General features: G+C 39.5%; 1 protein-coding gene across 1 annotated transcript; it reads right to left on the bottom strand.

Moving 5' to 3' along the window:
- Positions 1-11,826: 11,826 nt before the first annotated feature.
- LOC143882352 (uncharacterized) lies at positions 11,827-12,799 on the bottom strand. Its single transcript, XM_077385902.1, has one exon. It carries the CDS (start codon positions 12,772-12,774, stop codon positions 12,013-12,015), a length of 762 nt encoding a protein of 253 aa, XP_077242017.1. The 5' UTR covers positions 12,775-12,799; the 3' UTR covers positions 11,827-12,012.
- Positions 12,800-13,112: the final 313 nt, after the last annotated feature.

Consider the following 13,112-nt stretch of genomic DNA (forward strand, 5'->3'; position numbering starts at 1 on the left):
AAGAGCTTTCTATATGGCAAATTGTTACTGCAATTCTATCTTGTAGTTTGAGGAGGTAGCCTAAATTGAGGACTTTTGAACATAACTCTTTGAAGAAGTTACATAGCTCAATCAATACCGAACTGACGTTCTAATGCAGTGTTGAGCTTACAGCTAATGGAAGTAGTTGCTACATCAAAACATGACAGTCATGACTCTTCAATACCGAAATCTTGCGCTCTTGAATATTTACACGTTGCGAGATATTTGAGGAATAGCCATCTGGAACTTTGACATCCTTCTGGGTATTGCAAAGAACCACTTTCTCCATAGAATTCTTGGGCTAGGAGATAAGACAATGACATCTATTCAATCATAGTGACACGGAAAAATATTGAACGCATAAATAGAGAGAATGATCTGGATAAAATCCTTGTGCTAGGTATAATACAATAATAATTATTTAATCCTACTGACCCACACACAAATATTGACAGGTATGTAGAGATTGATCTTGGTGGAGATTCCCAAACTCTCTAGCATCTATTGTTCACATAGAGCAAACCAAGATGGCAAAAAGCTACTTAATTGTTACACCATACAAAGTTCAATGCTCATAAATTGGGTAATGTAGGACTATATTTACCGTTGGGTCGAAATCCATAAAGCAAATATTATGTCTGTGGGATTTGCAAGGCAATTTCGTAGAAAGCCATTTGGCGGCTCACTTTTTCATGATAGAAAATCCACCTCAGCCGAATTAAATGAATAATACAATGTATACTACAATGTGGTTGTTCTCTCTTAAAAAATGAGCCGCGAAATGGCTGTTTGGCAAATTGCCTAGCCAGTCCCTATGTATGAAATAGTCCAGATTCAATGTAAAAAGGCCATTGAATTTGAATCCGGATAGAAAGGCCTCAGTATAAAATTGTCCAGATTCAATGTATAAAGTCCTCAATATGAAATAGCCCAGATTCAGTGTAAAAAGGCCATTGCAGACATAATTATAGTAGATCTGAGATAGAGACAATCTAGGGTTCAACTTTGAATCCTTATAGCCTACCGATAAAAGAACCTCGTGACTAGGGCTGCAACTCGGGTCGGGCGGGTCGGGTTTTGGAGAACCCAACCCTACCCGAGAAATATCTCGGGTCAGGTCGGGTTTTTTTTCGAAAAACCCACGATTCCCAAACCCGGCCCAACCCATGATAAATCTCGGGTCGATTCGGGTCGGGTCGGGTTTTTTCACGTTGGCGCAAATTTTTAAGGAAAATTCTTGTTTGGCAAGGCAACTCAACTTATAGAAGCAGAAATTACACTCACATTACACTTGAATCAAACAATGATGTAATTACACTCACATCACACTTGAATCAAACAATGCTGTAATCAAACAATGTTGTAATTACAATCAAACAATGCTGAATCAAACACTTGAATCAACTCAACTCATAGAAGCAGAAATTACACTCACATACAGTAACAATGGGTGCGTGGGTTTTCACTTTTAACTTTGGGATAATTACATTTACACCCCCTCTAGTTTCTGACACATCCACTTCCACCCCTATAGTTTAAAACGTGACAAATACACCCCTGTAGTTTCAATTTGTTTAATGTTTGCCCCCTCAGCTGAAGGTTCGTCCATAGATTGAAGGGTTAGGATGATCCGATGGAGCTGATTTTTTGGGCACACCATATCTATGTCAGGACCCATCAAATGAACGCTTTGGATCATCCAAATAATGTGGGCCCCTACCCGAATCCAAACACTACCAAAAAATCATCCAAATAATGTGGGCCCACATTGTTTGGATGATCCAAAGTGTTCATTTGATGGGTCCTGACATAGTTAGGGTGTGCCAAAAAAATCAGCTCCATCGGATCATCCTAACCCTTCAATCTATGGACGAACCTTCAGCTGAGGGGGCCTACCATAAACAAATTGAAACTACAAGGGTGTATTTGTCACGTTTTAAACTATAGGGGTGGAAGTGGATGTGTCAGAAACTAGAGGGGGTGTAAATGTAATTATCCCTTTAACTTTTAACTAACAATAGAAAAAAATGTACATATTATAACTTATGTAACTCGGGTCGGGTCGGGTCGGGCCCCTTCAAACCCGGCTCGACCCGAGATTCATGCGGGCTTTTGAATGTTGAACCCGGCTCGACCCGAAACCCATGAAACCTGAACCCGACCCAGGCTATTTTCGGGTCGGGTCGATGCGGGTCGGGTTTTACCCGGCTCGAGTTGCAGCCCTACTCGTGACAAAGCTGCCTCCTATCAAAGTCAATCTTACACAAATTTTCAAAATACAAGGCCACATGCATTTACGAGTTAGAAAAAAGACAAGCCTCACTACTGCAGTCTTTTCCTGCATTGTACCGATAAGAAAATAATGGTTTAAGATGCTACGACATTTAGCTTTCATAGGCCTTGTCGCTCTAACAAAAGGACGCTCTAATTCTCTGTTTTATTAGAAAAACCGAGGAAGTCATATATATCAAATGTCTTTTATATTTGGTATTTTAGAATATTAGGGGTGTTCATTCTTCGGTTGTAACCGAATAACCGAACCGAACCGAATTGGTTTGGTCGGTTCGGTTCAATTTCGGTTTTTTTTTTTTTTTTAAATTCTGTTTTTTGGGTTCGGTTCGGTTATCTCAAAAAAATAATTCGGTTAACCGAATAACCGAAATTATGGATAAAAAACTATTATTTAAAAAAAATAAAATGATATATGGGCACTCCGTAGGATGATCAAAACCGTCCATTTGATTGATCATAATTTAATTAGGTTGTGCTAAAAAAATCATTTTGATATGATGATCCTAGCCTTCCAATCCAAACCGAAGTATTGCTTTTTTTCCCTCTTTTTCTCCCACTATTCGGTTGTAACGAATAACCGAATTTTTAATCGGTTCGGTTTCGGCTCAGTTTTTGGAAATTTTGGTTTGGTTTCGGTTATCGAAATTTGATAACCGAAATTATTTCGGTTATAAAATTTTGGTCTATTCGGTTCGGTTATAATCGAATGAACACCCCTATTTTACATTATGCTTGGACGGCACCAAGGATATTCTCTTGTGGAACCATGGACTTATGGAGATGGTCTTGCGTTGCAGGGCTCATCGAACATTCCTTGTATATCTAAGGGGATTTTATGTAGAAAAATGATAAATTGAAGAGCAGCCTTCAAAAAACCATCTGCAAGGGTGCACCTATAGCTCATTCTCTGTCACGCCCCCGACTCAAAGGCACAACAGGCACCGCATGCTTGCGAAGTACCCTTACGAGCATGCAAGGCTCTCATGACCGCTACAAATTACAATAATTTTACTGAAATGCCCCAACATTAATTATACACTAAGAAGGAGGATATTTTTGTCCAAAATCTGGATTAGGGATTCTTAGTTTAGTATAAATGTTAATGATAAGCATATTTCTCCATTATAAATCTTAAACCAAGGAGGAGAAAATTTCCCTATAGAAAACCGATAGCCGTCGTAGTTTTTCCCACCATCTTAGGGAATCGAGTCTAGGTAAGAATAAGGTTTACATTGTGATTGTGTATTAATTGTGATCGTATGTGGCTTTTGTATCAGTTAGGGTTGTGGGGAGGGACCCCTTTTTGTTTTTTGCCCGTCCGGTGAAGTTCTGGTGAGCATCGGACGAGTTGATTGGGTTCTTTTGAAACCTTCCATCACAATTTTCCAGTGAATCCAACCTTGTTTGATTTCGCGAGAAACGAAGAAGTTATGGCCCTCCAAAGTTAGGTGTGAATCAGGGGAAAATCGCCCAAAAGAAAGGAATCTCATTTAGTCGATTCAGATGCCCGAAGGGCTTAATCGGGCAGACGAGCCATGTTTGGACGTCAGAAGGAAAGCCTTCAGGAGCCCGAACAAACGTGACTTACATTTTTGGGGTTTCTGGTTCGGATTGGATCGGGTGCTCGAGGAAATGTACGGATGCCTGAACCGAGTTGCTTGAACACCTGAGATGGTTTGCTAGGGCGTCCCAACCATGAATTTTTGGGATTTTATTTTGAACGTCCGGGTGACCCAACCTCCACTTGGGCGCCTGAATACCCCTCAGTGTAGAGTTCACATGTATGGTTCTAATGATACTTTTGGCTCGTATACTCCGGTTTCACCCAAATACAGATTGATCCGTCTTGAGCATCTTAGATATGAGTTTTGATACGGATAACTATGACGGGACTTATTAGGGTATAATTGTTCAGCTGATTAAAAGTAGCTGAAGTGCAATGTGTGAAAGACATTTGGACTTCTAAAGTAGCTTGATACCAAATTCCTCTGATATCTTTCTAGACTTCTGTAGCAGCTTGATGCCTTTTGGATTGACAAACTCCCCAACCGTATTTATGGATCTTATGAATAAGGTATTTAGACCCTTCTTGGATAAGCCCTAAAACAACGGCTGCACTTCTTGTTGTTCATGGAATTGCCGAGCATGCCAAGATGTACATTCTGATACAGATTGGTAGACCAAAAAAGATCGAAGCAGTCATGTAGTGGGACCAACCAAATAGTGCAGTGGAAGTCAGAAGCTTTCTGGTTTTAACAGTTTATTACAGATGATTTATTGAGGATTTCTCCCGTATAGCCACACCTATGGCCCAGCTAAGTCAAAAGGAAGTTCGATATGTATGGATAGATGAATGGGGAAAGAGCATCGAAGAATTAAAGCCGGGACAAATATTGGTACCCATCCTCACACTACCAACACTCCAGTCAGTGGCAGAGGATTTACATTATACAATGATGCCTCTAAAAAGTGGATTGGATGCATATTAATGCAATATGGGAAGGTGGTGGCATATGCCTCTCGTCAACTCAGACCATATGAAATGAATTACCCAACACATGATTAGGAGTTGGCGGTAGTGGTATTCGCCAGGCACTACCTCTATGGAGAGATGTGGGAGATATTTACAGATCATAAGAGTTCAATGTACATCTTCACTCACAAAGAATTGAATATGAGACACCTTAGGTGGTTGGAGCTTTTGAAGGACTGATTTGTCCAATAATTACCACTCAAGTAATGCCAATGTGGTCGCAGATGCTTTAAGAAGAAAGTCCCTCGGAATATTGTGGTACTGATTACCTCTTGAGAAGAGCTGACATCGAGATTCATGGATTTAGTTGTCGCGCATAATTTCGAGCTTTGCGAGTTCTGCCTTAGAAAGGTAGAGCCGTACAAGCTACTGAACCTCAATTACATAAAATAAAATAAGGATTGCAAGTTGGAATACTGTAAGAATTTTCGATCCACTAGGACGGTTCCATCATGTATGGTAGCTGAATATGTGTCCAGGACAGTCCCGAGCTGAAACTAGAAATCATGAGGGAAGCCAATAATTTGAGATACTCGACACATTTGGGTAGCACAAAATGTATAAAGATTTGAAGAAATTTTTTTAGTGGAACAATATGAAAAGGGAGATAGCTCAGTATGTATCTTAGTGACTGACTTGCCAACAGGTTTAGGTGGAACATCGGAAACTTGCAGGACCGTTGCAGCCTATACCCATTATCGTACAGAAGTGGGAGAGAATCACCATGGACTTTGTAACTGGTTTACCTCGAACACCTAGTGGCAACGATTTAGTATGGGTAATTGTTGATAGGCTAACAAAATCGACTCATTTTCTGGCAATTAAGACTGGTATGACCCAAACGAATTTGGCAGGATAATATATTTAGAAAATTGTTAAATTGCATGGGGTTGTATCTAATATGTCGACAGAGACACCGGATTTGTATCTCATGTTTTTGGAGTAGTTTACACCAAGCTTTGTGCACTTCACTTTACTTTAGTACCGCCTTCCACCCTTAGACACATGGTCAGTTTGAAAGAACCATTCAGATTCTTGGAGATATGCTTCAGGTGTGCACTATCGACTTAAATGGCACATGGAACCGTCACCTACCCTTGGTTGAATTGCGTACAATAATGGCGATTAAGGCGGTATTAAGATGTCTCCATATAAAGCCCTACATGGAAGAAAGTGTAGATCCCCGATATGTTGGGATGATGTAGGGGAAAGAAGTTTGTTAGGTCGTGAAGTAGTCCAACAAATTATTGAGAAGGTCCACTTGATTCGCGAATGTTTCTGTACAGCTCAGAGTCAGCAAAAGAGTTACACAGACAACATAAAAAGAGAATTGTAATTCCATGTTGGGGAGCTTGTTTTCTTGAGAGTACCCCCCACCAGGGGTGTGATGCTATTTGGAATCCGAGGGAAGCTAGCCCTATGCTGGACCCTTTGAAATTTTGGAAAAAGTGGGAGAAGTGGCATACAAACTTACATTGCCACCATCCTTGGTGGAAGTTAAGAACGTATTTCACGTCTCTATGCTACGAAAGTATGTGCCAAATCCGAATCACATTGTTGAACTTACTCCTTTGCAATTGAAAGAAGAACTATCTTACGATTAGCAACCCATTCGCATTGTTGATCGGAAGGATCAAGTGCTTAGGCGACAAACCATAACCTTTGTGAAAGTTCAGTGGTCGAATTACATTGAGCTTGGGGCTACCTGGGAGCTGGAGGAAGAAACTAGAAAGAAATACCCCTATATCTTCAACGAATTAGGTATGCACCCTATTCCAAATTTCAAGGACGAAATTTTGTAAGGAGAGGATATTGAAATACCCCAATAGTAATTATACATTAAGAAGGAGGGTTTTTATGTCAAGTCACTCAAAATTTGGATTAGGGCTTCTTAGTTTAGTATAAATAGTAATGATAAGCTCATATCTCAATTAGAAACCCTAAAATATCCCTGGAGAAAATCGAGAGCCGCTAGAGATTTTCCCACCACCAAAGGAATCGAGTCAAGGTAAGAATAGGGTTTAGATTATGATTGTGTACTAACTATGATAGTATGTAGCTTTTGTATCAGTTAGGGTTGTGGGGAGGGATTCTTTTTTATTTTTCACTGTCCGACGAAGTTTCAACGAGTATTCAGTGAGTTGATTGGGTTCTTTTGAAACTTCCATCAAGAGCTTTCTTATGAATCCAACCTCACTAGATTTTAACGAGAAACAAAGAAGTTATGGACCTCCAAAGTTTTTGTGAAATCGGGGAAAAATCGCCCAAAACAAAGAAATCTACATTTGTTGATTCTGACACCCTAAGGGCTTGTCTTCGGATGTCCGCATGAAGTGAAAAGTCTAAAGATAGTAAAGTGGAAATGTGTGAGAAGCTTCATTGAAAGTCAACATGAAGCATGTAATAACTAATAAGCCTCATTGGAAGCAAACAAGAAGGACGTGGAAATGAACCAAAAAAATAAAAGAAAAAGTAGAAGTATATAGAAAGGAGAGCATTAGAATAGGTTAGGAGGAAGTGTTAATGTGGGTGGGGATTACAATTAGTAGAGAAGACTTTGCGACTGATTTTAATTAGATTTCTTAGGGATTTATAGTTCTGCCTGTTATATTCATGTAGATTTAATATTATGTTTTGGAAAAAGATCCACATTTCATTTGAAACTTAAGATGAGTTTTATACTCATTTTTTAAATACTCACCTTTGGCATTAGAAAAATGAGAAAACACTCTTTTAGAAAAAGAACTTAGCTTCCAAAGTACATTAAGGAAAATGCGTATGGGAAGTGCTTCCCCGAAGTTTGAGAATTGCAAAGAACTTAGCCTTCGAAGCGAGTTTTCGGAGAAGAGAGCTTTCCCATCAAACTGGGAAGTTTCCGGTACCTATGGTTGGACGACGGAATGAAGATGTGTTTTTTCGATTCGAATGGAGGAAGGATGAACAAAAAAATGATTTTCGTGTGTTTTTTATAAAAAAAAATTTATGTGGTTGATGCTAATTTGCACCTTTTTTTTAGATTGGGTGCTGATATGCACCTGACTTAATTGAAAGAGAGGGGCCTGTCTTTGGGTTTTAGAAGACTATCACATGGGAAATGCTAACTTGCACCTCCTGAGTATGTGCTGTTCGGAAAGAGAGGATTGAGAAAGAGAAAACAATGAAACCCTAGAAAAGAATTCAGAAATAGCAAGATCGAGCCTAGAAAATGGGATTTTTATGAATTAAATAGGAGAAAATGGGATTTTTAGAGATGAAAAAAATGGATCTGATTTTCTAAGGCAAGAAAGATGGGTTAAATGGATATTTCTGAAGGATGAAAGTAAGTGTGAGTCGAATGGAAAGAAGACTAGTAATGGAGAAAGTGCAATCAAATACTTCATTTGGATTGTAAATATTGGTCCTTAGTTTCGTTCTCAGCTCATTACCTGCTTTGATACTGTGTAAAATCAGATCTAAAGATGATTTGGATAGAAGAAGAAAGAAGAGACGAAAGAAATTGCACTTGGCGAATGAATAGTTTCACTTTGAAAATGGAATACAATGGTGTATAATAAAATTATAAATCAAATAACCTAATTGCCTCCAATCAATAAATGTTTCCAAAATATGTCATTTATCTATAGATTGTAGGGATGCGATCATCATTTGGGAATGATCAAATGGACGGTTTGGATCATCCTATGGTGTAGGCCGTAAAATATTCACTCTAATTTTTTATGGGTAAGTTGGGGTTTTGTGGGGACCCCTATCGGCTTATTAAAAAATAGTTCACTACATGGTATATGGTAACAAGAATTTTGTGACAAAGCTTGCAAACCAAAAACATATTTCTTACACTCCCTATTAAAAACAGAAGTACTGAATAACTTACACCTTAGGATGATCCAAACCGTCCAATTGATGGGCCACATCGTAAATAGGATGTTCCCAAAAAACACATTTCCATGCGATGATCCTAGCCCTGCAGTCTATAGAGGAAAGGCATATTTAGGAAACATTTATTGATTGGAGGGTTGTAATTATCCTATGGAAATGAATTTTGGCACACAACCTACTTACATTGTGGCCCATCAAATGGACGGTTTGGATCATCCTAAGAAGTAAGCCATACAATACTTTTTGAAAAACAATACTCACTGTAAGGACTCGGAAAATTTTACGGGTCATTGGGCTTGGACCCGCATCCGGGCCGTGAGAACTGGGTTGGCCCGCGGGTTGCTATCCACCTTCGCCGAGCGTACTTGTCTGCTTGTCGCCCATCCTTTGCTGCGAAGATTGGTAGAAATACGATTTGTGCAAAGGTGGCTAGCAATACATAATAGCAATAAATAATAATCATGCGGGTACTAAGTTTTAAATGAAAAATTACGGGAAAATGGAAGCAAAGCAGAAAAATTACGAAAAAAATACCGAACGAAGGTACTAAAATATGACAATTACGGCCAAAACTATAAATAAAATTGAAAAATTATAACAATTACGAAAAAAAGGCATAAAAGGAAACCGCTGGCGTCTGTTTTTTAACTCATGTGGAAGGGCATAGGAGAAGCGAAAATGACAAAAAAGTAGTCAAAAAGGACATACGTGGGAGTTTTATGGAAATTAAGGTGGGACACATAAGGCAATAGCAGGAAAGTAGCAGACGATTTTTTTGGGATTTTCCCTTTTAGTAGGAAAGGATTTATATATGTGTTTGTAGAGAAAGGCTCAAGTGTGCCGGGGTTTCGGATCAGTAGCGCAAAAGGCATTTCTCCACCGATCCTTCATCATGACATTCTACGCACAGTTCCCAATGCATTGTCATAATAATGATTAGGGAGAAGTTTTCACACCACCCATCTTACCTCAACACTCCCAGTCTCCCCTCTTCTTTTTTGCCAAAGCACCCAGCCAACTTTGTTCGAGACAACTTAACATTTGAATTTCTCACACTTTTCCCTTGAACACCACTCATTTTTCTACCAACACATCCCCTCATCATCTTATGCGAAACTATGAACCCCAAACTTTTTATGCACACCGACTAAAAAAGATTTTGCGCTCTCTTTAAACCTAGAGTCTTCGTACTATTGACGCTAATAATTACCATCAACATTCTAGCCGCAGCTTGGGCACTTTTCCCCTTTTATTTCTTATTTTTCCCAACTTATATTTCTTCTTTGCCCTATTTCAGTTGAGATGCCATAATTGAGAGGTGCGTTTTTGAAATGAGGGTACCCAAAATCAACCTATGGTAGCTTGTCCATTGTGGTTTATTTTTCCCCATTGAGGTCTGGTCTAAAGCAACTAATTACCATGAGGACCAGTAACCAAGATCGCCCCATGAAAACTAACCAATCGTGACTTAGGTCCCGTCTGGCTCATATTACAATTTCTTTGGTAACTAACATCAGTTCACATCTTCAACATCATTGGCAACATGCATTAGTCCCATCATCAGAGGATATTTGTCATCAACCTTCGGCTGTGTCAATCTTCGGCTGTGTGTGTTATGTTTCTTAATTGTGGAATTCTATTGTAATTAAACATAAGTAGATTTTCATCCACATACTTTTTAGAGGGAATGTTAAGATATGCAGATCGTGCAAGATCTAACTGTTGGATTGTTTGGGTATTAGATTAGATAGTTTGATAGCTTATTGAACAAAACTAATAGATTTAAGTTATATTAGGAGTCCTATGTTTATCCTAATCCAATTTCTATGTTGACCACTTTGAGCATCCTATAAAAACACTCGTTAGGCTTAGTTTTCAGGCATCCAGGATTAATATAAATCTCCTTTGTTCACTGATACATATATGTAAGAAGATAAGGGAATAGAACAATAACATCTCACGCTTGGTTAGTGTTAAAGTATAGAAGATAAATAAAGCCTTTCTCCAACAGCTTAAGCTTTTGGAGTAACTGGTAGTTTAACATGGTATCAGAGCCAAAGGTCTCGAGTTCAAACCTCCCCGAAACCAAAAATCCAAATGCGATGGTCGGCCCAAGTGGGCAACACGTGCGGGGGAGTGTTAAAGCATAGAAGATAAATAATGCCGTTCTCCAACAGCTTAAGCTTTTGGAGTAACTGGTAGCTTAACAGTTAGAGTTAAGTGAGGTTACGGTTGGGTTTTCTCTCATCCGGAGAGATACAAATTGTTATGTTTACAAGTGTTATTGGTGCTTTTGGAGTAACTGGCAGTTTAACATTAGAGTGAAGTGAGGTTAGAATTGGGTTTTCTCTCATCCGGAGAGAAACAGATTGTTATGTTTACAAGTGTTAGTGGTTATCTGAATTTAGTATTCTTCCCTCCTTTTTCTTTAGTGGAAGATAGGTTCTCATCCATGGACATAGGCATGCTTTCCTAACCTAGTAAATATTTTACGTTTTTGCGATGTTCTGTGTTATTCTCGTTTTATTTTATTTTCCTATTATTTAACTACATACTTCTGTGGGTTTCTAAGTAAGACACAACAAGTTGGACATTCATTTTGGGATACTTGGTTCTTGGAATAAAGCCAAAGGACGAAACCCCTTTGTTTTTTCTCTTAGTTCGTCTTTCTTCAAAAGGGACAATACAATTCATACAAGACAAAAGACTTTAGAAAATCTAAGTAGCCAATTAGCATTTTGTTTTAATAATGCTTTCTACCAACTTTAAAACGCACGTGAAATTGCTTGGAAATAGGAGTAGAAAATTATGTTGGAAGAAACACCCAAAAAAATGTGTTTTCTAGTAATTAGCTGACTCTTTTTTATTCAATATGTTTTTACTTAAAAAATTTCTCCATTTTCCCATTAAACAATATTGTCGAATAGAAAACGTCCTCTTAGTAGTTTAGTACGCGGAAATAAGTAGAATCTCATAAGTCGGACCTCACGCGGGGAAAGGACAGCGTGACCATCCCATGGATGAAATATATTTGACTTGGAAATCAAACCAAATGAAAAGAAATGCTCTCTCTTCCCGCTATTAAGTTATAGATCAAACACAGCTTATTAAGTGGAATTCAGCATAGCTTTAGATATGATGTTCAATGCTTACATTTCTAGCAAAAGTAGAAATTTGCAATGAAACAAATTCACCCGTGAATAACTTAAGAGTTACTCAAGATTAAGCCAAATAAAAACCAAGAGCCTATGGCTTTTTATTTTTATGCATATTGAAACTAAATTGGCCATTTATGGATTGGTTGATGGTGGAGGCTTGTAAGGTGGCTTGTAGTAGGGAGGGGGAGGTGTAGGTGGAGGCTTCACCGGAGGAGGTCTCACGATCCGTGGAGGGAGAACAGGAGTCGGCGGTGGCTTGATTGGAGGAGGGTAAATGGGTGGTGACTTATATAATTCCTCTTTTGATGGAGGGTGACCATAAGGAGGGGGCTTCACGACCGGTGGAGGCTTGTGTACAGGAGGCAGGGGTGGCTTCTCGACCGGTGGAGGCTTGTATACGGGAGTCGGTGGTGGCTTCTCAACTGGAGGTGGCTTGATGATTGGAGGAGTGTAAACGGGCGGTGGCTTCTCAATTGGGGGTGGCTTGGTTATTGGAGGAGTGTAAACGGGCGGTGGCTTCTCAATTGGGGGTGGCTTGATTATTGGAGGAGTGTAAACAGGCGGTGACTTATATAATCCCTCTTTTGATGGAGGGTGGTGACCATAAGGAGGGGGCTTAACGACTGGTGGAGGCTTGTATACTGGAGGCAGGGGTGGCTTCTCGACCGGTGGAGGCTTGTATACTGGAGGCAAGGGTGGCTTCTCAACTGGAGGTGGCTTGACGATTGGGGTGTAAACTGGCGGTGGCTTCTCAATCGGGGGTGGCTTGATAATTGGAGGGCTATAAACGGGTGGTGGCAACTTCTTCAAAGGGGGCGTATAGCCAGCTTGAGAGGGAGTGGTGAGAGACACCACTCCAAGGAGTAAAACTAACAAGTGTGGAAGGAGGGACATGTTTGCTTTGATGGTATAAACCTTGAGGGAGCTGCCCTTTTTATAAGGACTTCAGGCGTAGAGTAAGGCAGAAACATGATGACCCACGTGACGTAGGTTATATATGAATATTTTCGTACATCGTAGAAAAAAATGGATAGTCAAGTTTGTTTTACACTTAGTGTTAAATGTCGATGAGCCGTTTTAGTTGAAAATCAGGCAAGGAAAGATATCACTTAATCAAAAGATGCCTTCACAAGAATCACGATTCTTTTTCTCTACCCAATTTTCTCTAGTGTCGGCATCCTTTCACGACTAAAGTAGTTTTGTCGACATCTTATTGGTAGCTTTACTGCATT

The sequence above is a fragment of the Tasmannia lanceolata genome, unplaced genomic scaffold (assembly GCF_043159265.1).
Source record: "Tasmannia lanceolata isolate RefF3 unplaced genomic scaffold, GAP_Taslan_0.1 ptg000007l, whole genome shotgun sequence".
Taxonomy (NCBI): Eukaryota; Viridiplantae; Streptophyta; class Magnoliopsida; order Canellales; family Winteraceae; genus Tasmannia; species Tasmannia lanceolata.

What these genes read in the sequence shown, in the direction of transcription:
- LOC143882352 (XM_077385902.1), bottom strand. Translation starts at nt 12,774, where the DNA reads ATGTCCCTCCTTCCACACTTGTTAGTTTTACTCCTTGGAGTGGTGTCT.